The 27887-nt window shown below is 40.8% G+C and overlaps 2 protein-coding genes across 4 annotated transcripts in view; one reads left to right on the top strand and one right to left on the bottom strand.

Annotated features, from left to right (window-relative positions):
- Nucleotides 1-5139, top strand: part of HSPA12A (heat shock protein family A (Hsp70) member 12A) — a 51020-nt gene extending 45881 nt beyond the window's left edge. For all 3 annotated transcript variants that reach the window (XM_030276515.4, XM_072931295.1, XM_072931296.1), the window contains one exon: nt 87-5139. In XM_030276515.4, coding sequence (XP_030132375.2) covers nt 87-721 — 635 coding nt within the window. In that variant the 3' untranslated portion in view covers nt 722-5139. The remainder of the gene's footprint in view (nt 1-86) is intronic.
- Nucleotides 5140-15878: 10739 nt separating this feature from the next.
- On the bottom strand, nt 15879-27428 carry LOC100231740 (pancreatic triacylglycerol lipase). The gene is made up of 13 exons (XM_030276514.4): nt 27404-27428; nt 26969-27017; nt 26027-26181; nt 25447-25569; nt 23309-23443; nt 22184-22292; nt 20961-21080; nt 20591-20710; nt 19056-19174; nt 18798-18927; nt 17703-17814; nt 17204-17371; nt 15879-16001 (listed from the first exon to the last, which is right to left on the bottom strand). The coding sequence occupies exons 2-13, from the start codon at nt 27015-27017 to the stop codon at nt 15938-15940; spliced, it is 1404 nt and encodes a 467-aa protein (XP_030132374.3). The 5' UTR covers nt 27404-27428; the 3' UTR covers nt 15879-15937.
- Between the last annotated feature and the right edge of the window lie 459 nt (nt 27429-27887).

Raw genomic sequence — 27887 nt, 5'->3', positions numbered from 1 at the left:
ACACTCGTTGCACTCAGACATTGGCATTTTCACTTGCATTGCCTTGTAAAAGTGGATTTTATTGCGTGGTCTCCGTTTCTGTTCAGGTGAGGTGTTTGATAAGCCAGAGGTGACCAATGTGAAGTTCCTGTTCCTGGTGGGCGGCTTTGCTGAATCCCCCTTGCTCCAACAAGCCGTCCAGAGCGCTTTCGGCTCGCGGTGCCGGGTCATCATTCCCCAGGATGTGGGTCTGACCATCCTCAAAGGAGCTGTTCTCTTTGGCCTCGACCCTGCCGTGATCAAGGTGCGGCGCTCCCCTCTGACCTACGGCGTCGGGGTGCTCAATCGCTTCGTGGAGGGCAAGCATCCCCCGGAGAAGCTGCTGGTCAAAGACGGCACGCGCTGGTGCACCGACGTCTTCGACAAGTTCATCTCAGCCGACCAGTCTGTAGCCCTGGGAGAGACTGTGACACGCAGTTACACACCTGCCAAGCCTTCCCAGTTAGTAATAGTGATCAATATCTACAGCTCAGAGCAAGACAACGTCAGCTTCATCACCGAGCCCGGCGTGAAGAAGTGCGGCACCCTGCGCTTGGATCTCACGGGAACTGACGCTTCCGTGCCCAACCGGCGCGAGATCAAAACACTGATGCAGTTTGGGGACACTGAAATCAAAGCCATGGCTGTTGATGTTGCGACCTCTAAAAGTGTCAAAGTTGGTATTGATTTCTTAAATTACTAGCGGCCCTTTCCCCCACCACAGCCTGTTTGTGAGACTGATCTTCCACTGTTCCATTCTTTGACTTTTGTCTGTCATGTCATCACCTTGAATTTCAGCAGGCTATATGAGAACAGCTAGTGAGGTGGGGTATGTTGTGTTTGTGTCCTTTGGTGACCAAGGACTGCATTTTGAAAAACCCTTAAAAGGTTTTGGAAGCAAAAGTTCCAGAGGTAGTAAGTTACCAATTTACTCACGCATGCTTAAAGATCTACCTTTATAAAGTAAACACTGATTATTGTTGGGTCCTGAAGGTTAGTTAAAAAAATACCAAGTTGTAATCTCTTTGCCTTGTTCTTCTTCCTCTTCCTCCTGAGAAAAACTCAATAACCCACGTGGCTGTTGTAGGGGGTGTATCTATGTGGGGTATCTGTTTAAACAGCACCATTCTCTGGCAATGGGAACAAATTAGTAGTTTTATTGTATTCTTTTGGTTTTGCCCAGTGCTTTCAGAATTTAAAGTGCTGAAAATTAATGACTCAAAGAAATAGGATGTCAATTACTTAAATTCTGAGTAAAGAAAATCCCCAGAAATCCTTAAAATTATATTTAGGAAATATATGTGTGTTTTGAGGGCCTAATACTGATTGCTTCAGGTTGAAAACAAGGCCTTTGTTATCAAAGCTCTCAGAACAAGCTGTCAGATTAATTAGCTAGAATTACCCTCATTATTTTGGAAAATAATATTAAGAACAAACCTATTTCTCTTTTGGATCTTCTAAACTTATTTTTATTAGTCTCCATCTGAAACCACAGAATCAGAGTAGTTGAGCTTGAAGGGGACATCCATTGACTATCTGATAAAACCTCTCCGTTCTAAGCAGTATCAGTCAGAACAAGTTTCTTTTTCCAATTCTTATTGTCTCCAAAATGAAGATCCCTAAGCTCCAGGCAACTTGTTAGATAACCCTAACTGTAAAGGTTTTCTTTCTTGGGCTTAAAAGGAATCTCTTGAGTTTAAATTTGTGCGTGTTGCCTCTTTCTTGCTCCTTCACTGGATACCTCTGAGAAGTCTGGCTCCATACTCTTTCCTGTCTGCTCTCAGACATTCCTAGCATCCCCTGAGCCTCCTTGAGTCCAGCAGCCCCAGCTCTCACATGGAAGATCCCCAATCCCTTCTCCCCTTCACGTTGCTGATCTCGGAGCTGTGTGTCCGTGTCTCTGCTGCCCCGGGAAGCACAAAGCTGCACCAGGCACTCGGAGCTGCTCTCCTAGAGCTGCTGACAGTCTGTTCCCAGTGCAGCCCAGGGGCTGCTGGCACCCTCTGTGCCAGGGACACATTGCTGCCTCTCTCTCAGTGTCTGCCACGCTGCCAGGGCGTTGCTGTGCTGCCAGGCTGCTTCCCACACAGCTGGGCCACAGCTCCTGCTGCATGGGCTCCTTCCTGCCTTTGCACTTTGCACTTGCCTTTGCTGAACTTCATCAGGTTCCTGTCTGCACATTTCTCCAGCCTGTCAACATCCCTCCGACCCATCTGCTTTATCAAGCACTTCCCCAGGTGATTTTATTTCTTTTCTTGTTCATTCCTGGAAGCTGTGCTTCCAAATGATGCATGGCGGCTGTCCAGAAACATTTAAACAATTCAGAAGAGACAAAACATTCAGATCTAAAGTAATACATTTTTTTGTAGCTAGCATTTTAATTCAGTAAAATACGTTGCTGGGTTGAGTTGAATGGCCAATGAAGTGGAAGGCAGAAGCCAATAGAATGAAAGTACAAATAGCATTAAATAAAACATTCCTTACCTGGCAGTGAGTACAGAGCTCTTGAAGCAGGAGAAATGCACTGATGGCCATGTTAGCATCTTGTTTTCCAAATAACCTCTTTGTGGAAATGCTTCCTTAAGCATGCTCACCTGGCAGATTTCTTCTGCAACTAGAATAGTTTTTACTTTGCAAAATGCTACAGGTGGAAAACTTCTGAAACCTGCATTCTGCATCTGCCATGACCTGACAACTTTCAAATCCCAATTCCACTCCAAATTAGCAGAGTGGTACCACTCTGTAAAATCACCCTAAAATGCTGACACTTTCCAGTACATTTATACAGAGCTGCCTGATTACCTGCTGGAATTCATTACATTTTCAAAACGTTGCAATGACCTAAATCTTCCTTTTTAAAAAGTCGAGCATGAGTTAAATCCATTACTGACACTTTTGGGAGATTAAAGCTTTATCAGTTATTTCATTAATTTATGTTCCAATCCTGCACTTAAACTTTGTGTTTATCCTGGAGTTTTGCCACAGTAGAGAGCTGGACAACTGATCCACTGCATTTTGTCATTGAGTTTTCTGTGTCTCCTGCAGAATTCCCTGGTTGAATGGGAAATGTATTCTGCATTCAGCTTTAAAATAAATAAATAAAGGACTATGGAGAATGCTAGTCACAGTATCCTGCTGGATACTTTCTATAATTACAAAGTGTGCTTGCTAGCAGTCGATTTCCTGCTGCCTGCTAAATGCTTTAAAAGCTAAATACTGGGAATTTTTTTGTGTGTGCTGCTTTCCATGGTTTACAAACAAGAGAAACTTTAAGATGAGTTATGAACAATATAATTTTATGTATATACAATATTTAAATATTGTACAGACTCTTTCTTTCTACAGTGCTATTTTCTTGTATAAAAATGCACTTTGCCTCTGTTGATTTCATTCAGCTGTTAATTTTAAATAACACAGTTTCTCAATCAGCTTCTGTAATTATAGGCTTTTAAAGATGGTAAGATATGAAATGTAAAAGGCCGATCTTATAATAATAGGAAAGAAATGTTGGTGTGTCAGAGAATACAACGTTGTTCCTGCAATGCAAGTCATACCAGCTAAGCACATCACACAAATGCAATAGTCTGTTGCTGGGGTTTTCATTTCTTTGTTTCAGATGGTGACCATTCCATCTCCAGCAATTCTTCATAATAATGGATGAATCCTCCTGTAAAACCAAAAATCAGATTGTAAAATCTGGGTATACAGCTTCTTCACTAGGTTTTGGGTTTTTAAATAAGGAGCTTCTCTAGTTTAAAAAACAACAACAACAACAAATGAAAAACTACCTCCCAAAGCCAGGCAACACTCTTGTATTGTAGCTGCAGGTAAGATACAGTCTCTGTCTACCACTTCCACCTGCCAAAAACCAAAATTCTTACAGAAAAATAGGCTTTGCTGTCTTTGCATGCTATGTTAAGCTGAATCTGCACAGATTTGTTTTCAGTGGCCTTAACACAGGATTTGGTCTAATAAATGGCTGCCACTCCCCGTCCCCCCTGTGAAGAGGAGGTGACCTGCAAGATCAGGTGGCCCCTGATTTTTGTGCTGTTTCCAGCCTGTCTGCAGGGAAAGCTACAGGTGGTTTCTGCAGCTCTTCTGAAGCACAGTTCCCTGCACAGCAGCGATCCTCTGCCCTTTCTGATTCACCTTTTGTAAGATCCCATCAGGAGCCAAGCAGGGGCTTGTTCTGAAATCCCTGTAAAACACGGTTTACATATTTTTGCACTTCCTCCTTCAGTCTGGTGAGAACACTATCAGGCTTATCTTTGCAGAGCACTGAACTACTGAACAAATTCCCAGCTGTCCTTGTTGCCCTCTTTCAGAATGGAAAATTAGCTCGTCTCTCTAAGGAATTAGAATTGTTAAGTAGAATATTATGCTGTGGTCTGTAGACTGTAACCCAATTAAACAACTTTACATTGTAAGAGGCATGTGGATGCCCATTTCTATAAAGGATGTTAGGCTGTAAAATTAATATGAAATTTACTAGGAAATGAGGCATTTTTAGAATTGTAGTTGTGATGCTTTTGCAGGACATTCCTCTGCAGAGCATTTTTTTGGTAGGGGTTTCAGATGACATTGTGCAACTTAGTGTTGAAAAGACAACAAGGCCAGCTATCCATAAGGAGAGCAGAAGGTCTTGGCAGGAGTTTTGCTCTAAGCAGCAATTTGCAAGTTTGGGTCCAGGTTACTGAATTAGCAGCTAATTGTGATGGAATGATTAATTGTGCTAGAATATGATAAATGTGCAGTGGTGGTTAGGACAGTTTTCATTGGTATGAGTATACCAATATTCATATACAGGAGTTTTAATGCATTATTATGAGAAGGCTAATTATATATTGCAGAGATTTAATAGCCAAGATAAGCTGCATATTTATGATATGAAGTGTCTTAAGCGGATGAATAGTATAAAAGTTGTTGGGCATAATGTCACAGTACTCACCTGCTTGAAATAGTCTTAAACTATATTATAAAACCAACCATTGTGGTCTTGTTCACCTCTGTGCAAGATAAATTCAGATTTCACTGATACTTGGAGCTGTTCACAACTTGTCTGGATTGTATCTTGAGTGTTCTTGTGTCTTCAATCATGTCAAATAAAATACCTTAAAACTACTTTCTCTTTTTGGGTGCTACTGTTCTTATGGAAATGGCTATAAAAAGAAACCTAATTTAATATGAAATTGAGGCAGGACAAGTGGTTATGCTTGAATTTGGGTGCTCCTTCATGTGTGTAACTGAGCAGAAGTGACACCAACCATCTGTACAGCTTTAGTTCACTTGTGTGCCCAAGGTGGAACTCCGCTGCTGCTCGTGACTCAGCTTCTAGCAAAATTGGTGTAGCTCTCTGAGTAAGGTGTTTGTTGGAGTTCAGGCAGAAAGACTTTGGGCAATACCAAAAGCAGATCAGGTACTTTCTGTAATGGTGCTCTCAGAGAGCCAGGAAATCAAATACAAAATCTGATATATTGAAGAGAACTAATCTATTATTAAAAGCTTTTTTATTGTCAAAAATGCATTATCAGGCCAATAAGCTGGCCAATAACCAGGTATATTAGCATGAGGATGTGCCTCTTTATAGACCTAGGGATGTTCAGTAAGGTCCAGCTGCCCTACAAAAACCCTTGCATAGCAGTTTGTGCAGGATTATATTTTTGTGCCAACAGCTGTAGGCCGTGTTCCTCTGAAATTCAGCAGTGTTGGCACAAGCTCTGGAGGCGATTCAGTGGCACAAGTGACCTTGGTCCACGATGCTGCAAAGATGCAGAGAGTGAACTGAGATGCTTTAGCAGCCACTACACCCAACTTCCACCTATTTGCTGCAATGAAGGTGTTTTACAAGTGCTTTATGACTATAATTATAAACACCATCCTAATAGGCTAGGTACTGTATTTAACTTGTAATGAACTTGATTTCAGCTAAACATTCAATTAATGTTACTAGTACAATGGGAAATATAATTACAGTCTTCAGAGACACATTAAGAACCAAATTTTGCTTTCGGTGTTCTACCACACTGCTGAAGATTCCAGTGGAGTTTCTGTGTGTGCATTCAGAATTTGGTCCTTACACTGGACTTTTCTAAATGTTAAGGCTTTCTCATAGGAGTGTGTTTAGATTTAAAGCCACAACCCCATCTTGGTAGAAGGGATTTTGTGTAAGTTGTTGGTTCTACCTAAGAAATCACCTAAGTCCTTACTGAAATTTGCAGATTTTGTACTCATGTGAATAGCTACGGAATAAAACAACTTGTAAAAGGGCCTCCCTGACAGCAGTGTCCAACTCTCTGGGACAATGGATTCAGAATTCCTTTAAACAGTGCAAGAACTGCTTGGTTTTCAAGAGATGCAGCCTGGATAAATTAGTGAGAAGTGCAGATGCTTTGTGTGACTGGAATTCAGGCCTGGTTGTTACCAGTCTTGCACTTCCTTTTTTTTTTAGGAATAAATTCTATTGTATTAGTTCTCATTCATACCTTGCTGTGTTCTAACAATCAAAAGCAATTTTGTGGTGGAATCAATGCAGAGTCACAATAAGGTATTGTGCTTTTTTCCTTTCAAGTTAAGAGACTTGAATGTGAGTATTTAAAGAGAGGAAGGAGTTTCCACCACAGCCTGTGCAGTTCACAGATGCAAAGATCAATTTCTTACAGCAAAAACTGTCTTGTGCCATCCTTATGCCATATATTGAGTTAGTTAACTGCAGACATTTTTCTGCAAACCAAGAAATTCTCTATTGTCTTTAGTTAACGTACAGTTGATTAGGTACTGGCTGTGATTTTAAAGTAGTACCTGTTTTCTAATTTTCTGGGATTTTAGGGAAAGGTTTACTAGATGCTGTATCCCAGGAGCTCTGGCCTTGTGTCCAGAGCAGAAGTTGCTGGATTAAGCTGTGGTGTCATTACCATGTTATGGCAAAAAATTAACAGCTTGGTAGATTGCAGCCACTATGATTCTTCTATCAGTGTCCACAGGGGAGCTGACACAGCCATGGAGAAATGAAAAATAAATCTAAGCTCACTCTGGGAGTATTGTGTGCTGCAGCAGAGCAAAGACACCAAAGGAGGACGATGCAAGATGCAGTGTAAGGATATGGGAATAAATCACATGGACTCCATTTCCTTCATGGTGGAAAAAAGCTAATTCCTTATTCATGTAACTCGTTTTTATACAGTTTTACAGACCTCGTGTGTGACTCCAATTGCTTAGTGGCTTTCTTGCCAATTACTTTTATGGGTTAGTAACAAGTTGTTACCCTGTATTGACTGGCCACTCAAACCCCTGGTGTGTATGTGCAGGAAAAGTTGTTTTGTGAGAGGCAGCTTTCATTTTTCTGTCTTAACGGTATAAAAGCAGTTTATACAGGTGCTAGTTGTTTTTTCACCCAGGGACAGATTATCATGGTAACGAGTTGCTCACACCAGGATTGTTTTCACATGGGAACTTGCAGAGTGCTAACTTCCCTTAGAAGAAATGACAGGCTAACAGAGCAGGCTTGATATTATGAGGCCTTTTTCTTATAATTTTCCCATTTTACTGCAACATAAGGAAATGAAGGAATTGGCAGGAGAGATGTGTGAACAGGACCTGGATGTGCTAGAACAGAGGCATTGGAGTGCTCCAGCAGTTCCAAGGTCAGGGATGGTTTCAAAGCAGAGAGTGGTGAGATAGAGCTGTGACTGCCAGGGTTTGTTGAACTGCAGCAATCTAAGGAGTTAGAAAGGTGACTCTCCCTTTCCTAAGGGCAACAAGGAGTATTTCCTTCCCTTTGAGGAGTAATCTCTGCACCTCTAGTAGGAGCTTCCGTCTGTCATCAGCTGATAAGAGCAGACACCAGACTGAACACATCCTCTTCCTTTGCAGTCCAGGGAGCAGCACCCTGCAGGCACTTGGTAACACACACAGGGCTGCAGCTACAGCACTGCAGGGGAGGCATTGCTCAGAAGGTTTATCCTTCATCTTGTGACACTCATTTCATCATGGATCTGTTTTCTCAGCCTGTGTCTCCCCACCAATACTTTGCCTAGATGGCTGTTGACTCCTCAAAATGAGTGGAGCAGAAGGGAATTAGCTGTTAGTAGAGCAGAATCCAGCAGAGAAGGTGCTGGTTCTGCATGATGTATGCAGGAGTTGTATCTAAATGTGGGGTTTTTTTCCCCACAAGCAACATTCCAGTATCCTTCCTCAGATGATTTTCTCCCTATGTTCTGTGTGTTGGCAGAGGTCTGGATAGCAGAACTGCCTGCAGGGTGTTGTGAACACACAGCCTTGTCCATGAAAAATTCCTTATACAGTGGGCAGGAGAATAGATTTGTCTACTCAGGAAACAAGGTCAAGGTTTCAGCCTGATAATTGTGGAAGGCAACTGAAGAATTAGGTAACATCACTGAGGATGTTCTAAAACACTTTAAAATTAATGTTGCAGTTCTTTTGTTTTGTCTAATGGGTGAAACACATGAGATTGAACATCAAAAAGTACCACACACAGTTATTGAGGATGTAACAGGACTGAGGAGGCTGATAATACTGACTGATAATATGCCAACAAAGGAAAATTAATTTCTCCACTTCAGAGTCAAGTAGCATATAATAATTCAGGTTTTTTATTTTCTTTCTTCAGATCCATCGAGTATTTTTGCTGACTGCAACTGCAGCTCTGTCAGGGCATCACAGGTGTTTCATGTAGCTGGAAAGGACTTCAGGTATCAATCATGTATCACCTTCTGCTGCAAAACAATATTAGTTCTGCCTAAACTACTCCCAACTTTTGTTTAATCTGGTTTTAAAACTTCTGCTGTTTAAAACTTCTGACCATTCTGCAATGGTGTTACCTGCTCAGGCAGGTTGTTTGTTTCACTGTCCTCATCTGTCTGAATTCTTACATAACGTCAGCTTTGACTCTGTGGTTGTCCTACCCCTAGAGAACATGGGAACAATTAATCTCATTCCTGCCCTGACAGCTTTTGACATATCTGAAGACCAGTTTCATGCATGCCCTGAATCTAATTATTTAATTAAATCCCAGGTCCTTCAGTCATGTTTTATAGACCTGTGATCTTTTTATGGCTCTGTTGTCCAGGGAGCTTTGAGGATTAGGCAGTGCATGCTGGTTTCTGGCAGATAAGCATCTTATTGCTGGGAGGAGATTTGGAAACTGATGCTGAAGTTGTTCTGTGGGAACACACGTGAAGGACTCATGTTGGGAGCATCCCTCTCCAAAACAGCCCTGGTGAAGCATCAGCAAACAATGAAATGAGATGTGGGGATTTGAGGCACGTTGTATTTTGTCTTTTGCAAACATTGATTAAAGGCCTTCCTGTGTTTAAGCTGAAAGGTATGTGTTTAAACCTTAGGAGCTTGTTACAGCTTATATTGGCTGGGTGTGTTTTGGATAAATGGCACTTAGGAGGTAACCAAGAGTCATGGTTGTGAAGCAGACTGTGAGTTTTCCACTCAGAGTGCCTTTAGAATTTGCATCATTAAAGCATTTTCCTTGAACTCCTGTGCTGTGGAGGTTCTGATAAGCTGCTTGTGCTTTGTGGGCCTGAAGTGTGCCAAGCTTTTCAGCTGCAGGAAAAGTGCTGCAATGAAAAACTTCAAAGAGGGTGACAAATCTCTGACTTCATGGATGACTTGAGGGGGAAGTTTTGGCAGGATACATTGAGCTTTTTACTCTGAATTTAAAATGCAGGAAAATACTCCAAGCACAGAATATCGGGTTGCACTCTGAGTTAAAGATTAATTTAATTTGGTACTCACCCCTGCTTCTGACTAGATGTCAGCACCTCTGGGTGTCTAAATCTCCCTTACACACCCCTGTTATTAAAATCCCTGTCTTTTCTCTGTGACTGTTATGGGACATCCTGACCTTTGGAAAAATCTAAATGGAGAGTTTTGGAAGACAGTGCTTTAGACTCTGTTGTTTAATAGCTCTTTTACTCCAATTGCTGGCTGGGGAAGAATCACATGATCTCTTGGGAGATTCCCAATGCTCTATCACCTAAAGCTATGAATGGTTTGATGCCAGCAGTGAGTGATAAACCTTGTGCATCACTATTTCCTCTCTGCTTAACCAGTGGAGAAAGCAAAGGTGCTGTAAACATGAAAACAGCTCACTGTAGTGCAAACTCTGCGCACAGGATTTATTTCATCTGCTCTATTCTACTCCTCCAAAGCTGAAATAAAGCATTTTTTACAGTCTCCATGCCCAAAATACCTCACAGGAACAAAGTAGATTATGGGACTGGCATGAGCAATTTGGTGTGCCCAGAAAACCCTAAAAGATCTGCCCCGTAGATGAGCAGTCCTGGTTGGAAAAACCTGAACAGCTGGACCAGTTTTGGATACTAAAGCAAAGCAAAAGCAACTGGAGAAACTCCTCAAATTTATTGAACCTTCTTTGTGGGCTTTTTGTGTGTGAAGTTATGTTAATCTTCCCAGAGTACTATTAGCATATTCACCTACATTTAAATAATTAATTTCCTTGTTATACGCCAACTCTTAATTTTTTGTTCTTTGAGAATTATTGAAATCTGTGACAAGAGGTAGTGATATGAGGAAATGCTTGGTTTCTGGTTTGTTAATCAATTCCATAATATCTCATTCTTCACAATTGCTTTATTTAATAGCACCAATTTCTGCTTTCAGGTCTTGCCTTCCCTGTTAAGCATTTAAGTTTCAGATTTTTTTTTTTAATCTTTTAACCTTTATCCCTTTGATTTTTTTTTTCTCAGCCTATAATTTATTATACAGTCTCCTGTCAGAGGAGGAGGTAGACTAGGTGATTTTTACTGTATTGCAAATTATAATTATTATAGTTATTTGCATTAGTAATGGATTCATTCTTATCACTGAAAACAATTCCATTATCTGATCAGACAGTTATCTTCACACTGTCCGTGCTCATATACTTTTATTAGGCACCTCTTTCTCTGTGGGTCAAAAGGAGAATTATTCTTTGGTGCAGTCACTCTGCTCTCTACCTTAATATTTTTCCCTGGTTAAAAGGAAGTTTTTATTACCTTATGAGGATCCTTTGCAATACAAATATGCTGCTTTCTGCTGCTGTGTTGCCATCCCTTCAGACCCAGCAAGGGAGGGCACATGAGCAATGTCCCCTCTGTCATGGCCAGTGGGAGAGGCTTCCTAATTCAGGTTCAGTGGGAGGGGATGAGAGGCTGGTTTTCATGACCCAGCAAAGATATTTTGGCTCGTTTGGAATTAAAGCAAAAGCTTTAATGATCTATGGTCTGGGCTTAATGAAAGGGAGAAGCCTCCCCTGCCAAGACTTCCCTGCATTCTGTGGAAGGTGGGTGATGGCAGAGGGGCAAACACATCCTCTCCGACTCCCTGCTGAATTTGCCGTGCCTCTGCAGGGCTATAAAATGGTCAGGTGCCCTGATTTCCTATCTGCAAGCAAGGAGGAGATGAGAAAGGTTGGAAAGAAATGTGAGGTCAGGCCACAGAATCCCCCGAGGAACTGAGAGCACCTTGGTGAGAGCTGAGGGTGGTGGAGAACCCTTGTGCACTTCCCTTCTGATGATTTTTTTCCTCCTCATCAAAAGAGAGGAGGCTGGTGTTTGTGTAAAGAATTAAAGACAATACAGAAAAGGTTAGTCTGAACAGAGAGTTTGTCTAATTTCTTTCTGAGCAGCTCCTGTGGTAGTTTCTGTAGCGTGACTTGGGCTGCAGCCAGAGGACAGTGTGCTTCGTTTTGGGAGAAAGAAGGGGTGGCTCCTGCTCTTCCATCACCCCAGGCAGGAAAAGCTCATCCTGTGTTTTGAAACCCATATAATTAAGATGATGACTGTATATATATATTCCTCCTCCATGAAGAACCTCTTCTGAGCGAGAAATGGTGCTGCACTTAGGGCTGCACTCACTTTTCAAAGAGGATAATCGGGACTCCCAGAGAATCCATCCTCTGAAACTGCACACCCCAAGCTGAGGCACCCAAGCCACCAGTAATGTTCATTGCTGATATTTTTCATGTGGAATTGACACTTAGGTTATATAAATAATATGCTAAATTACAGTAATGTGAATTATTAGCTGAACAAATGCATTACTGTGGAGGTTTAGATCAGTTTTTTTCCCCTTCATCTCCCTAATTGGTTAGATGTGAAGCCGTTATCTACTTAATGCAATTAAAGGTAATATTTTTCTTAGGATAAACACACAACAATAATTCCATGGGCCAGAGTGCAAAGAGGGACTTGAATGCAACTTTTGTCTTTGGGTTTGACAAAATAGAGGTCATCAAAGTGATTGCAAGTGCAGTAGCCAGCCAGTTGTTACTGTGTAATTAAACACAACATTTAGACTAATTTAAAAAGTACTTTGCTTCTTGTTTTTCTGCAAACACAGTTTAGAAGTGTCATGTAGGGCACCATTAGTATTTTTTGATTCAGAGCTGTGGAGCATCACGTCAACCTTCTCCTTTCTTTCTCTGCCCTCTGCTGACCTTTTTTGACTTACCTTTTTCTTGTCTTTAAATTTTAGAAGAAAAATAGTATCTGGACCTATTATATAATTTCTTTGGCAAAAAAAATGGTATTTTTTTCCAGTGAATATCTCTTTTGTCAAATAAACTGCTCCCGGTTTATATCAGCAACAAGATGTTAACAAATCTAACCTTGTTTTTCCACACTTTAATACAACCACACATAGTATATATTTCTGGAGGATGAGGGTGGGGAAAAACAGTTTGGGAATTAAACTCCAATCAAGCAAAAACAGCCTTCAAGGCACAACATCATAAATTCCTATTTGCAACCTCTGAGGACACATCCCAGGAAGGGATGGAAATAAATACACAGCCATAACACTGTCAGCTGGGGCTAGGTGATGAAAGCTCCAACATGACAAACTAGATTAAAAAAACCCTCCAGAGGTTCAGGAAGGAGAATTCATCAATGCCAAATTAAGATACGCTCAAATATTTCTTGAAAGATAGAACCTCATTATGCTACTGATTTATGGAGCAAAGTAATGACTGGGGACAGCATTGTCTAAAGACAACAATGAGCTCTGCTATATTGTAGTAATAATGAGAGTCACATGAAATTTTCAATTTTTTATTTTTTTTTCTCTAGTTCTAAGATGATTTGTAATAAAGGGAGAAAATGAACCACACGTGGTAGTCTAAAATGTAATGGAAATACGTGGCCCAAGTTGTTCCCATATTTAAAATATTTAAAATTCTTCTTGCAATGCTGCCCACCAACAAAATAATAGTAATTTCTCGCAGGAATTCTAAAACCTTAACTATAGCACAAAACGTTTTTCACCAAATTACTCACTCTATATCCACAATTACAGCCCATTTTTTTTTCTTATGCTGATAACAAAAGATACATTTTAAGATCCTCGCTGTGCTACTCTTCCTTTAATAAATAAAGTGAGCTTTTCAAAAGCCGCAAAACGATGCAGCTAAAAATCAAAACATTTCTACATTTAAGGATGCAATCAAAGACTTGCCGTGAATGGTGTGATATTAAAGTTTAAAGAAAAAAAAAAATCAATTTGCTGTGTATTTTTGACCATAGTTTGTCACAAATACCATTCCCAATAGATAAGAATGATTATATGGTAAAGAGCGTAATTTATATATCTCAAGCGTTCTGCTTTTGTCACTGCCATGGTTAAGGAATTTGACACGTTTGCAGGAGAACAATATATGTCAACTGAAATATATACCAATTAGCCCTAAATGGGACACTGAAATGAATGATGCATGCGCATGCTATACTTACAAGTAATAACATGTGGTTTAAAGTCGCTCGCGTTTTCAAACAAGAATTCTTTTTATGTTGTCATTTAAAAAATCTAATATTTCAAAAGGTCAGGAATAAATAGCACCATTAGCATTAAAAGCTAGCTAAAGGGAAAGTAATTTGTTGTTCATTTAACATTGCATTTTATGTAATAGCTTTGTAAAGTGTTCGGGAGGGGGGGAGAGATTTTACTCTGCTAAAACAGGATGACGGCAGCTCCAGTTCATTATTAAAAGGAGATTTTTTATTATGCTATTGTCAACTTTAACGTCTTGATTCTGTTAGGTGTTTGTTAAAATTACACGGGCTGCTGAAGTGGCTATGGCAAAGGATAATGCTGAGAATATCATAACTGTCAAAACAATTGTGTAGGCAAGAACCTGCTTATTCCAAGATAATGGAACAAAAGACAAAGGAGAAACTCTTCCGCAGTGTTAGGAAGTTAATAACCCTGTTGAGGTTTCCTCAGCAGGAGGCACTGAGATCAGGACACCAAATCCCAGGAGGGACAAACAGGGAAGGCAGGAAGAAGCAGGCCATGCCAAAGGGATGGGGGCTACATGAAAACCCAGCATCAGACACCAGCTCCCCTGTCCATGGCTATTCATAAACCCAGAACTCTTTATCTTCCTGGAGAGGGTTTGTGTGTTCCTCCCAGGGCTGGATGAAGTGTGAAACCCTCTGTTCCTGTGGCTGGCTCCTCTTCCTCCTGCCCACCTGCAGCTGTGCAGCCATGGAAAGCCAAGGAAGGTATTACAGGAGCAACTCAGAGCTGGACTTAGCAGAGCCTGATGCAGGACAAAGAACTCAAATCCTTGTATTTATTAGGCCTGACTCTATTATTCTACCACTATAAGACAGACCACATTTGGGAAAAACTGGAGACAAAATAAATGCCAGCTTTTAAGTGTCCTTCTGGACAGCACAGGCTGGGAGGAAAACATACAAAGAGAGCTCTGCTGTGTGCTTGCTGCACTTGCTGCTGCCTGAGGAGCTGCACAGGGAGAGAAGGAATGTAGCAGGGGGAATACTCCAGGAATTCAGCAAATTCAACCAGCCTGGTGTTGAATATTTCCAGAGATGGGGCACCTAACACATCTCAGGGCAACCTGGGCCAGTTTTAGCACTCCTGTAAAACAGTACTCTTCCATACATCTAATCTAAATCAAATAGTACCTTTTAATCTGAGCAAGAAGCAGAAGTGCAGTTTAGAAGGTTTTTAAACGTAAAAGCAAGCCTTCATGTCTCTATCTGAAATTGCTGGAGGATATTCTCTTCAGTTGTGTTAAAGCAAGGAGCACTTTGGCTTTTATATAAAGAACTTACTTCAGCCCAGAGCATCTCCATAGGTTGCTAATCTCCAGTGCTGATGTTTCTTTGTCTATTATTTACATCCCCTATCTCCTTTCCATCACCCTGTGAGAGCTGGCAGAATGCACTCAATTAAAAAAAAACAAAAAACAAAAAAACAACCAACCAAACAAAAAAATCCAACCCAAATAAACCCACTGCTTTTGTTTGTTTTTCTATACTAGAAAAGTTGTGCTCCAACACAAAATAAATTGGTTTCCACCTCCACCACTACACAGAATATAAAGCCTTGCAGGGAGGTTGATGTCCTTCAGGACAGGGTGTTCTGGGTGAGGAAAGGTCGCCCAGAGAGACAGAAGGAGCCGACTGCTCCAATCTGGGGAACATCAGGAGAAAGTGAGAGAAGGTCCCCAGGAGCAGCAGATGTGTGTAGCAGCAGATCCCCAGCAGTTCTGTGAGGTTTAGCAGTGAGGATGAGTTTCCTCTAGCAGCAGAGGAGACGCAGCCCCCTTGGCCAGCAAAACGCTGAGGGACATGAGGCAGGATTACATGGGGACAGAAATGAATTTGTTTCTGTTACCTGCCCCCTTTCCTCTAGTTTGAAATTATTTTGGAACAGGCTGAAAGCAGGGGAATTCTTCAGCATTTTTTGGCACATTTACTCCTAAGGCCACTCTAAAAATTCTGTCTATAGGGAGGTATCCACAGACTCAACCTCTGCCTCCCAAACCAGCAAAAGCCCACCCCAAACAACACACACCATCAGTATTAGAGCTGCAGAATAATTGCCTTTATTGGTAGCAAGATTTGAGGATCCCAGTGTGCTGTTAGCAAGCAGTCAGAGTCTGCAGGACATCCTCCTTCACAGTCTCAGAACCACAGAAACGGTACCTGAGGACAAAGGAGATAAAAGCACCTTGAGCTGCCAGCAGTTGTTGAAATTATTCTTTGATGGTAACACAACCTGATTGCCATTTGAGGCAACTGAACAGAACAAACTTTGAGCTTCTAAATTTGAAATATTACTGCTGGGGAAAGCATTGATAGACTGTATTCATTCTGCTTCATTGCCCGCCTTACTTTAGTGTTACAATTCTGGGGTTTTCCCCCAGATTTTGTGCTACCATCTCTATAGAGATGGCCACAACTACTTGTGCAAAGGCCACAAGTCAGTAGAAGGGTGAGTTCCTATCTACAGAAATACACTTTGTCAGCAATATGTTTTGGTGACTGCAAACTACAACCAGACTTAGGACCTCTGCTTAAGGGGAGTTCAAGTGCTGCTTGGCTGTAATAATTTCACTTTCCTTTAAACTGTTTCCACCTCCCATGTTGCCTTTTAAGTGATGGAATTTTAACTGTGCATTTGAAAATAGAATAAATAAAATTTAAACTGTACCTCCTGTTCTAGATACCAACTCATGATGTGGATAAAATAAAATAACTGATCAAAGAAATGAAGGCATTCATGTTTAAAAGTCCAGGAAAATTAGTAAAACTGAATCAGTAAACCATGCTTCTATAATCTGAACATCCAAGCCATACTTCACAAAGTCTTGAGAAATCAATTTTAGCCTCTTTCCCTCAGCTTTATATGTACCCTCTCAGTGCAGGCTCCAGGTGTTAGGGTTCCTTCATTGGAAGGGTGGGTTTATTATCACCATCCTCTTTAGTCAGTCATGACCTTAGGGATCACCAATACCAATGGAATACTTGGCTGGTTCCAACTGAGAGTGAATCAGACCCACGGATAATCTGGTTTTGGGGACAGTAGGAGTTTAACAAGAATGATGCTGACATTCCAAGCCAGCATTAATTTTTCTCATCCAAAGGGTTATACAGAAAGTTTGCTCTTCTAAAGCCTGGAGAGATTTTCAGTTTTTCTTTGAGGTTATTTAAGGCAAAGGGTTGAAGTAGTAGTGGATAGAACTATGAATGAACAGTGTCTTGAAAAGAAGGGATGAAAAGGTTTCCTTGAGAATCTTTTCCCTTAAATGACTTAAATAGCTTTTCTTGTGAAAAGGCTTCCACTCATAATTTTGTCACCTATCTTCTCCAGTAACTTTCAAGATTTTCACAATGGGCATACTTACGCTATTCTGTTTTGTCCAGATTCTACTGTGATAGAAGAGGCTCCCAGTTTAGGAAGAGTTGGGTTTATCAAGTTGTTGTTCCAAAGAAATTTAACCTTGGTAACTTCTCCTACATTAACTTCTGCGTCAATATAGGCTGTGTAAGTGTTACCTGGTTTGAGGGTACCCCTGTGAAAAACAGCATTTTATGGATGTGAGGCATGGCAACATTTACAGTTAATTACCAGTCTTGTCAAAGGCTCTGCTGTGGTGGCAAGAGGGTAGGAATTTACCAGAAAGATAACATTTATCCTATTATATGGCAGCAACATTATTGCCAGATTTCTGATGTAAGTCATCCCAAACCACTCTTTCTCAGAGGTAGCAAAGGCAGGTGGGCCTGATATGCTGCCTTGTTGTTTTTCTCTTCATAAGATCAATTTAAACAGAATTATTAATTACAAATACAAATTAAGGGTTCTAGAAGAAAAGTTTATTTTCTAGTGCATTTTTAACTTACTTGGTGATCTGGTACTGCTTTGTGTTCCCACCAGTGCCATACAGGGCAACATTTACATATCCTCTTACTTTGCTCTTTCCAGAGAGGGTCACGTTTATTTTGTACCTCCAAACTACACAGAAGAAATACAGTGACTTAGATTGTACCCAGGGAAAAACAGTCCCCAAAATATTAAATTGTAGGTGGTTTGTTTTTTTTTTTTTTTTTTTTGTGTGTCTGTACAGTATAGTTGAGAGCAGAAAATACAAAACATGAGTGAGTCAATCCATTGTTATGTCCTAATGGGATCAACATGAGAAATGGAAGACATTTGTGTTACTTTCTGGGAGAGAAAAAAGACAAAACTAGTCCATATTGTAGTAAATACGACACAGATCTCAGCATTTTGACCATGAGGGTTTTCATACAGGGTGGAGCTGGAAATAAAGGGGTGTTAGGGATAAATACAGATGTAGAATTCAAGCAGCACGAAAGAATTCTGAAGCTCCAGGAAAATAATTTTTGTGGGTGGGAACTTCCTTTTAGAGTGCAATTAGCAAAAGGAGCTCAAGAGGATTCTTGATTTGTGCTTACAAGGGCAAACTAAGCAGTGTGTTGTGAGAGCTGGTGTTTAGGATAGCTGAGGATGTAAAGGAGCTCATCTTGTCCATCCAGTTCTGAAACCAGCTGTGATCAGCTTGTTCTTGGCCTTTGTCAAATGGAGTTTTTGGCATCTCCAATGATGGAGATTTCCCAGCTTCCCTGGGCCCCTCTTGCTGCATTTAACCACTGCCATTGTGATGTAATTTTCATACTATTTAATAAGAAATTCCCTTTCTGCACCTTCTGAGCATTGTCTCTCCTCCCTGCTCCTTGAACCTTGAAGTTCTCTAAACATCTCAGTACCCTCCACGAGACTCCAGAGTTTGTGAGGAACTTTCTTGTCCTGTAGAACCTCAAACTGGCACTAGTGGTGGGGCAAAAGAGGAAAAAGCACAAGGAACAGAAGAGATTTTGCACTGTGATGAGATCTATTCATCTGCTAAAGTTAACTGTCAAATAGGAAAATAAAATTTTTAGGAGGAGTATGTAGCAATGGAAGCATTCGAAACTCACGAGGAAAATCCTTGGCCTCTCCAGTATTCAGGTAAAATTTCGTGAAATCATTTTTAACCTTGTCCTTGAATTTGTCTGCATAGTGACCCATATTTGGGCATCCCTCTTCTGGGCATGGGAAACAGTTTCCCTGGTGAAAACAAATGTATCTATTAATAACATTATCCAGCCAGACAAGGAAAAAAAAAATTAGTCGAAGGATTTCTTTTTAATAATGTTTTCAATAGGGTCCATCCCGAAGCTCTGAGGAATACTTACTTCTTGAAAAAGCTCATATGAAGGACAAAGATAGCCTAAAAATCCGTCAGGGTAGATGATGCTGTCCGAGTAATACTTGTAACTCCGCAAGTGATTGCAAGCCATGAAGTCCCGAGTTCCTACGAGAAGATACCCCCAGGTTAATTCTCCTTTTCTCTTTCCACTCAAGGAAAGAAACCCACGTCACTGACGTGCATCATTCCTCCTCAAAAACCTCATCACAATTCCTGGAGAATCAAAGGTGATTTTGGAACCTTACTTGCTTCTGATGCACTCACGCCCTAAGGAATGTCACCGGCTCAACAGGTATAAAATGCAAACTTGAAAAGCTTTGTGGAGACCGACTGTGCAGCTCAGCCCAGCCCCTGCCCCTCAAAAAACACTTATTCAAGTAATCTGACCGAGTTTAACAATAGAAACCAGAGCTGCCTGAAGCAGGTCTTTTGTAGGCAACAGTTTCATTACCATAACAAAGGAAAACCAAATGAAAAGTATTTAACAGTGAACTTCCTAGGGCAGTGCTGATTTGCTCCAGCTGAGGGCTTCAAAACAAAATTATTATTATTTGGAGGGTACTTAAGAAAGGGAGACTCTTAAAATTAAAATAATGAATATATTATTTTCCTTTGTGTTGCCTGTATTTTCCTGACTTCAGGTTAAAAAGAAGACCATATACTATGCAGTTATTTCTTTGTGCTTTAATTCCCCATTATTGATAACAAGTTTACTCTATAAAAAAAAAAAAAAAGGGGTTAGAATGAAAAAGTAATGCCTCCAGCTGCATTGAATAAAACCTGGAGCAAAAGGCTAGCTATCACAAATAGGATAATGGATTACAAGAGTTTAAGTTGTTTGCAGTAGTGTAAGAAAGACCTCGGATAATGTACTGAAAAATCTCCACAGCAGAAATCTTCGGGGGTTTTTATTTATGTTTTTTAATCTTATGTGCAATTTAATTTTAGACAGATACATAGGAATCCTCTGATACTTAGTGAACCACGTAAAACAACAAAGAACAATGTATTTGAGCAACTATATGTGCCCATCTTTTTTTAGCTGCCTAAAAATAGACAAAATGACATCACTTCAATGCAACTCTGATAGTAATCTGTAACTCAACAAGGAATCGAATTAATTGCTCTATCTCCGAAGAGTTTCAGCTGAAGACACTCTCCCAGGAGTAGTTGAACATCTTTGCCCAATTCCACCAGAGCTGCCGCTGGGCAATTAGACACAAAATGCAATGTGTTGTTAAAAGACCCTTCAAAATGTTTGGCACAGCTCCAGCAACTTTTGTTTCTGCTATTAGATCCTTTAGAGGAAACACATTTTCCAGAGGTAAACCCTTTGTCTTGTTTATTTTTTAATAAGCTCTGGAAAAGCAGTGTGTTCTGAGCATTTTAGCAGCTTCACTGGAGTCTGCAGCTGCCATAGATGCAAACACCAAAATCTAATGTAAAACACCTGAATTAAGGAAATATAGCTGGCTACACTTTGAGGGCTTCCCCTGAATTGGTAATGCAAACAACACTTACCTTCCCAGATGCCATCGAGATCTACAATCTGTGAAATAGGGTTCTTCCCACAGCCGGGCATCTCCTTCCCTCCGTTTGGATAAAAGTCAATATGTCCTATAGCTGGGCTCATGCCAAAACCTGGAGCATTTGAAACAGGGGTAAGCATATTTTAAATTAATGTTGTCTCATACCTGGAGCTGCTGGCTTCACGTTTGCCTGTGTCTGGTGTTTTAGGACAGGAGATGTTAGTGACTAAAGTAGTGAATTTGTTCTTGTCTACCCAGCACAACAGCCTCAGTGAACAATCAGCACACCGAAGTGCCACAGGGCATAAATAATTCAGTACAGCAAATAATAAACAATCAGCAGACTAGAGCTGCATACTCACCTAAGTTGGGGATTGTGGGAGCTGAGTCTGTGTGGATAATGTCAACAAAGTCTGCATCAGATTTATCCAGTCTGACTTCAATTGGAGTGCCTTGAAAATAAGGTTGTGCAGGGTCCAGTCCTGAGAGAAAAAAGAGTAGTGTTATGTATAAATAAAGAAATGTAGGTGTAGAATCATTTTAGATATCATTGATTGATTGTATACAGTGAATATCACAAATATAGTTGCCTATGCTTCTTATATCTAGGCAATATAGGCATTAATAAAATGAGGATGTGTGCCATCTCTTACCAAGTGTTTTTTCTCCCAGGAAGTCACCTGTGGGAAGCCTATTAAATTTTACTGCTTTATCTGCTTACAGCAATACTGAATGCCAACACTTGGAATTACCTTTTTTTAATTGAACTTTTTTTTTTTGATTGAACTTCTCTTTAATAATATTGCTCAAACTGAGGTTACTATGTCTGCATCCCAAGTAACTGATCCATCTGTGTGGTTTCTAGAGTCCCTTGATTGAGAGTACTCAGAGGAATTTGTGCTGATAGCACCACCCCTGCTTGGAGGTGTTGGAACCTGCCTGCCTATGTTGGGCTCCAGTGAGATTTTGGGAAAAATATCTAGTTTTGAAGCAGTGAGCTTTGCTTTTGAACCTAGCAGAAAATGGAATCAATTTGCTTCCCAAATTGCTGCAGCAATTTCAGGTGCTTGTAAAGTCTTGCAATTTGCTGCCTTATACTTGCATCTCTTGCCCCTAGGCAGCTTATTTTGGGTTTGCTTTTAAACTGAATTTTGTAGACTATTAGTCCGAATTTCACCAAGCCTGAAATCCCCGAGGAAAAATAACAATTGAAAAGGGTTTTGTTAATAATGTCCAAAATTTTCTTTTAACTGTGAAGGGCCACTCTGCTTAATGCACAATGCCCTTGGCATTGCCTAAGCGATGAATAAGGAGATCAAACCCACAGCTTTACCCTGTGGAAGTGCTGACATGTTTAAAAAAATCCTTTTGCTGTGTAACGTGTGTGCAAGCAAAATAACTATCACACTCTTTCCCCTCCTCTTAGCACAGCACTGCTCCTTGGGGTAGAGCGTGAAAGGAGCATAATATTGCAATTAATATTCCCATTCCCCATGACTGTGCCGCAGCCCACAGGTGCAATGAGAGGGAAGATGAGCAGCGGGGTGTGTGTGGTGGCTCTGCTGGCGGTGCCAGGGTCACTGACCGGTTATTCTGCCGATGCCCGGGCGCCTCCGGCCCGCCTCGCCAGCAGCGTGCGCTCCCAGGCTGTGGCCGATGATGTGCACGTCAGCTGGGGAGTAGCCAAACTCATCCTGACAAAACAGCAAGAAACAAACACTGCTGTGCCCCTGTGCGTCAGCAACAGGGAAGGTTTCAAAGGGGCTGGGAAACTACTTCTAATTTGCCTGCTGGCTCAGGAGCTCCTCTAGGATTTCGGTGTCTCTTAGCCAGTTAGTTCTGTCCAGCACATAGATTTTCCAAACCTCCTTATTCAGCTTCTGCCTTGGTTTGGAGGTTGTTGTAACTCCAGACAGCTCTGTCAAGAATCCTGAGAGGCTCTGTACTTACAGAGGACCATTAAGGTTCACAGAATCTGGCTTGCAAGAATAGGCCAGGCAGGAGCTCTTAGTTACACCTGGCAGGATAAGCACCACGCAAAGTTGGAGGAGGCCATGAGATGAGCAATGCCTTCAGCCTTTTTGGGCAGGAATTCAGTAGCTGCAATGCAGATGTGGAGAATGACAGGTGGGTCAGAGCACTAATAGACCCAGCACACTCTCTGGCTTTAGTTATAGTTCTTTTACGGGAAATTTTTGTTGAAAGAGATTAAGAGAAGGCTTCAGACCAAGCTTCACCTCTCATGTGAAGCTGGCTGCAAAAGGAGCCACCTTCTGTGGGTTTGGGCGCTGTCCACCACAGCTTTCCCTGGGGCAGCTGGTGGGTCCTGCCTGTCCCCAGCCAGTGCTGCCAGCTGGTTTTCTGCTGTTCTTGTGAGCTCATTGGTTCTGTCTCCATGAGAAAGAAGTTTGCCATATCCATTATTTCTGCATATTTAGTTTTACACTGCATTTGTTAACATCTACAGAATAAACCTTTGGCTGTACCCTGAGAATTTCTTGTAGAATTTCCTCTCCTTAACTTGGCAGGCCCTGCTGCTCTCACACAATAATCTCCTTTAAAAAAAATTGTGCTGTTTGTTTTCAGCACAACTGATTGTGGAGTAGAGGAGAATATCTTCTGCTGGTTGGATCCACATCTGTGAAAGTTCCAGGGCTGTAGTTCTTTCAGATCAGTATTATGCTATATCTTAGGAACAGCAGACTCTTACCATGAGGACATTTACAAAATAAGCGATTTCAGCGCCCACGATGCGGACGTTGTTCGATGCCTGGGTGTACTGACACCTTGCACCTCTCATCCAGTTCACACAGATGCAGTTCACATCCTCCACAGTAAGCATCCTCTGTTTGATAAAACAAAAGTAAAATCCATGGTAAATACAGTGTAGGATCAGTTCATGTTGGTCATTGTGGCTCAGCTACTAGATCCTGTGTGAACTTGTATGAGAATTATTTGAAAACCAAAGCTGTAGCATGGATGTGTGATCACACAATGCTGAAAGAGGGTGATATGCAATGTAGTAATCATTTCAAATACCCAGAGCTGTATTTACAGAAAGGAGAACAATATCAATAATGAAACTTTCAATTTTTATTTCCAAATTTGGTATGTAACGCTAAATAAGAGTTCTACTTATTCACTTCAGTGATTTAAAAGTACTACTTTAACTCAAATTCAATTAGAATATTTTTGATAGTAAAAGTCAATAGTGGTTTTCTGATGCAGATTTGTAAGAAAAATAATGGTTTTATAAGGTGGTGTACAAACTGTTGGTGTTAATTTCATATTTATGGCTGTACTTGGAAACATGCATATGCAGACAGAGACTTTGCCACAGAATCAGAAGCTTTACTGTTCTCCATTGAGCTGGACTGTTTGGCTAAAAGTATTTTGTTTTAGCAGCTTAAGTATATGGCAACTTAAAATACAAAAAAAGTATTTTGTTTTAGCAGCTTAAGTATAGGCAACAACTGACAAAGGACAAAAAAGGCAATAAAAGTGTTTGTGACCATACTAGAAGTTGTAAAAATCAATATGCAGATAGGATTATTGCTTTACTGAAAGGAAAGCAAGTAACAGATACACAGAGGAGGACTGATGTATTCACAATCCCCTTTGCTCCACTGTTTTATTGAAAAGATTCACTGGGACCAATTTGTTTCTAAATATAAACTAGAGTATTGTGATAAAACACAGCCTACCATAATAGATGAATTTAAGGATTTATCTCATGCCTCTACATCCTGGAAAATTGATCAAATGGATTTAAGGGACAAGCTGAAAAAAAAATTGTGAGCTATCTCATTGATTGTGAAGTTCCAGGAAACAAACCTCTGTTTTAAAGTGCAGAATGTAAGACAGAATTATAAAAACATCAATATGCTTCTGATACTTGAAGCAAATTATTAAATGGCAAATCCAACAATCATTCATTGGTGTTCTTTTATTTTGATCTAGCATCAGTAGAAGCAGACAATGGGGATGCAATAAATGTGAAATACCTTGATTTTAGTTTCACATTGTTTCTCATAGTGTTCTCATAAGTAAAACAGGAATACAGTATTTTAAAAAATTGTTGTGGTGTTAATGGTTGAAAAACCTTATCCTCAAAGTGCCATCAACTGGTATTTTGCTCTGTGCTGCATGACCAGGGGCTTTCATTAGCTCCAGCTGCAATTAAAAACATATTTGGAGGACTTGGGAAAACCACAAGCTGGAATTGCACTTTGCATAGGGACAGAGTTAGGAAATAATTTGTGGAATTAGCATAAAAATCAATAAAGCAGAGTGCTTTACTACATTCAGGGCCCATAGCAAGTCCTAGGTTGAAAGCTTTGTTCAAAATGCTCCCCTTGAGGTCCCCTTTGGATGCACATTTTTATGTCTTTATTGCTTTTGGCAATGGCCAGCCCACGTGCTCAGCCTCCAGCAGCCACATGGAAGCCCAAACCCTCCTGAAAGCCCTTCCACTTCTAGAAACCTTCTCTTGGCTGGAAAACAGGATGCAGGAGCTGAGGCTGCAGTTATTTCTGGAATCACCCCAATCCTAGCCAGTATCTCACTCCGGGGTCTGTGTTCTTTTTACCAAGAAAAAGGACATTTACTGAGTCAAATCTTCTTGTCACTCACTGCACTAAAGAGAAAAGCTCAATGCATTTTACCTCATGATTTCCTCAAGGTGCAAAGCTGCATCTTCAATGTGGAAATAATCTGAAAATGTGAACTATTTTTTGCTTTCTTATCACTATGAATACCGTGAGAAAAATTGGTAAGAAATAGAGAAAATGGACAATTTATATGAATGTGTTTATAAATGCAAACTAAGGGTGCCCCTGTGGTACCTACCTTGCACATGTCTGACAGCCAGTTTTCTTCTCCATTGTCTATAAATCCATGTACAATAAATCTGGTCTTCCTGTTTTCATTAAAATTTGAGGCCTTGATTGTTGAATTATCAGCGGACACCTCCTACATTAATGTAGATTTTAAAATAATTAAATTAGCATAGATAAGAACGTAATAAACTTTTAAATCTGCTTTCTGTAAACAAGCTTGCAAAATTGCAAAGACATGAACCGTGCTTATCTGGGCAGATATTTAAAGGTTTTGCAATACTGAACTCATCTGCAAGAATTCACATGAAGGTTCATGTGTATCTCCGTTCAAAGTAAGCTTTGACACTCATCTTAGAGCAGACAACACTTCAGCATGCTTTGATTTTATCTGTGGAAAAAGATTACCCCAAAATGCTCAGTTTCCCAGTAGTTCTCAGTAGGGACCCTGCCAAGGAGCTGGAAGAGGTGGTCTTTTAAATAAAGTGAAAATTTGGCCATTTTTAACATTTTTGAGGAAAACTGCTGGAGTCTCTGTTTATTTACAAATTTTGCATGGGATTCACTAATGTTTAAACCACAACAGTTCTTACTTGAAAGACATCAGTGTTTTCTCGAGTGTACAGGAGGAACTGAGTGCCTACTCTCTCTGGTTTCCAGGGTAATTTGTGGATTGGCCTTTCCACAGTCCCAGACCATGGCACATCATCTGTGAAGCAGCCAAGCCTATCAAAGCAAACTTCTCTGCCTGTAGCATGAAGACCAAAAAAAAAAAAAAAAAAAAAAAAAAAAAAAAAATTGTGTGATTGTGTGAATGAGCAGAGAAATGCAGCAGTCAGAACTCATAGCATGGCTTCTCTGGGGGTCTTTTTTTTTTTCTATCCTGGAAGATCCCAGTCTACAGAAAGCCAAGACCAGCAGTTTCCCTTTCCTAGATCTTGAGAGGCTGCAGTTTGCCCCAAGGAGAGAAACCACCCTCTTGCTCATCACCAAAATCTTCAGAGGATTCCTCTGTGGTATCCTTGGCTACCCTCCCCCAGCTGTTGCTTTGCCCAAGGCAGAGACAGCTGATGAGTTTCTCCTAATGCCAAGCCAAAATACTGCAGATAATCAGCAATAAATTGAGACTGTGCTGAACAGCTGACTGCACATGGGAAGTCTTATGCTACACAAGCCTTCAGCTGAATATAAAGCTATGCCCTCATTAGACTGCCTCCCTACCTTGCCCTGGCTTTTTTTCCATTTCCATCATTACTAAGAGCACAAGAAACAATTCCCTATGTTTAGCAGAGCAGTAGCTTTGTTCTGATATAGGAAACATCAGCTTTTCTTGCTCACTCCTAGGGTAGAATTCCCTGAGTGGAGAGGAAAAGCAACATGCACATTCTCATCTCACCATTCCTGTATGGAAAAGTGAACCACATTACCTCAGTCAGTAAGCTTTAAGGCACCAGGGTGTGGAGTAACACCTAGAAAATAGGTGGAAAATGCAGCAGCATAGAAAGGCAATACAAGCACTAACCCCATATGCTTACCTTCTGCTGCACTGAGCAGAAACAGGGCAAGAATCCAAATTCCAGGCATCTGGAATGGCAGAAAAAGAAACAGCTAGGATTTGCTAACCCTCTCATTTAGCAAGCAGACTCAGCCCCCTGGTGCTGAATTTTCTCAAGGTGAGCAGAGAGCCTGTTGTTTCTGCAGGATGTGTCCCTGACTGCTGTGTGTGCCAGACAGGTGTGAGTCAGATTTGTTTGCTTGCTCCACAAGAGGTTGGGAGCCATAAATATACAAAATCATAGCTTAAATCCAGGCTGATTTTTTTTCCTTCTAATCAGATGAACAGGAGCTACTTTAGAATTAGCATGAGGACTAGAGAACATGAGCTGCCATTCCCCTTCACACTCCTGTGCTGTGAGAAACCACAAATCTGACAAGGCACAGGGAAAAAACCCCAAACATGAACTACTTACGATGCAGCCTCGAAGCTCCTGGCATTAATGTGTGACCTTTGCATGTACTTTTATAGCCTGCTTTATCCTTGGAAAGTTTCCTAGAGAGATAGGAATATTTGTTTCAAGTTACAGTTTATAGATAAGCTGGAAAACAACTTAAATGGTTGGTTTCTCTGATAACTCCAAAATTCGTGGATACGGATTTCTTGAATAATGAGCTGGATCCCACAATATGATAGGAGCTTCAGAAGTTGGTAATCCCAGGCAGCAACTCATCAGGAGTGGCCCATGAAAGAGAATAATATGGATCTGTGTGTCTTGTCTTGTCTGGGAAGGCTTTTATTTTTGGTGTTGGATAGTTGGGGTGTAGGAAATCTACTGGGGGAGTTAGCAGGGAACCACATAATTTTTAAGTCCCATTCCTTGCCCTGTATCAACTGACTTCAGGTGTGAAATGCTTCTGTGTTTTTTGGGCCTTTTGATGAAGGCTTATCCCTTTTGG

Source organism: Taeniopygia guttata, chromosome 6 (assembly GCF_048771995.1).
Source record: "Taeniopygia guttata chromosome 6, bTaeGut7.mat, whole genome shotgun sequence".
NCBI lineage: Eukaryota > Metazoa > Chordata > Aves > Passeriformes > Estrildidae > Taeniopygia > Taeniopygia guttata.
Note: the sequence above shows the minus strand (reverse complement) of the source record. Positions and strands in the feature narration are given on the sequence as shown.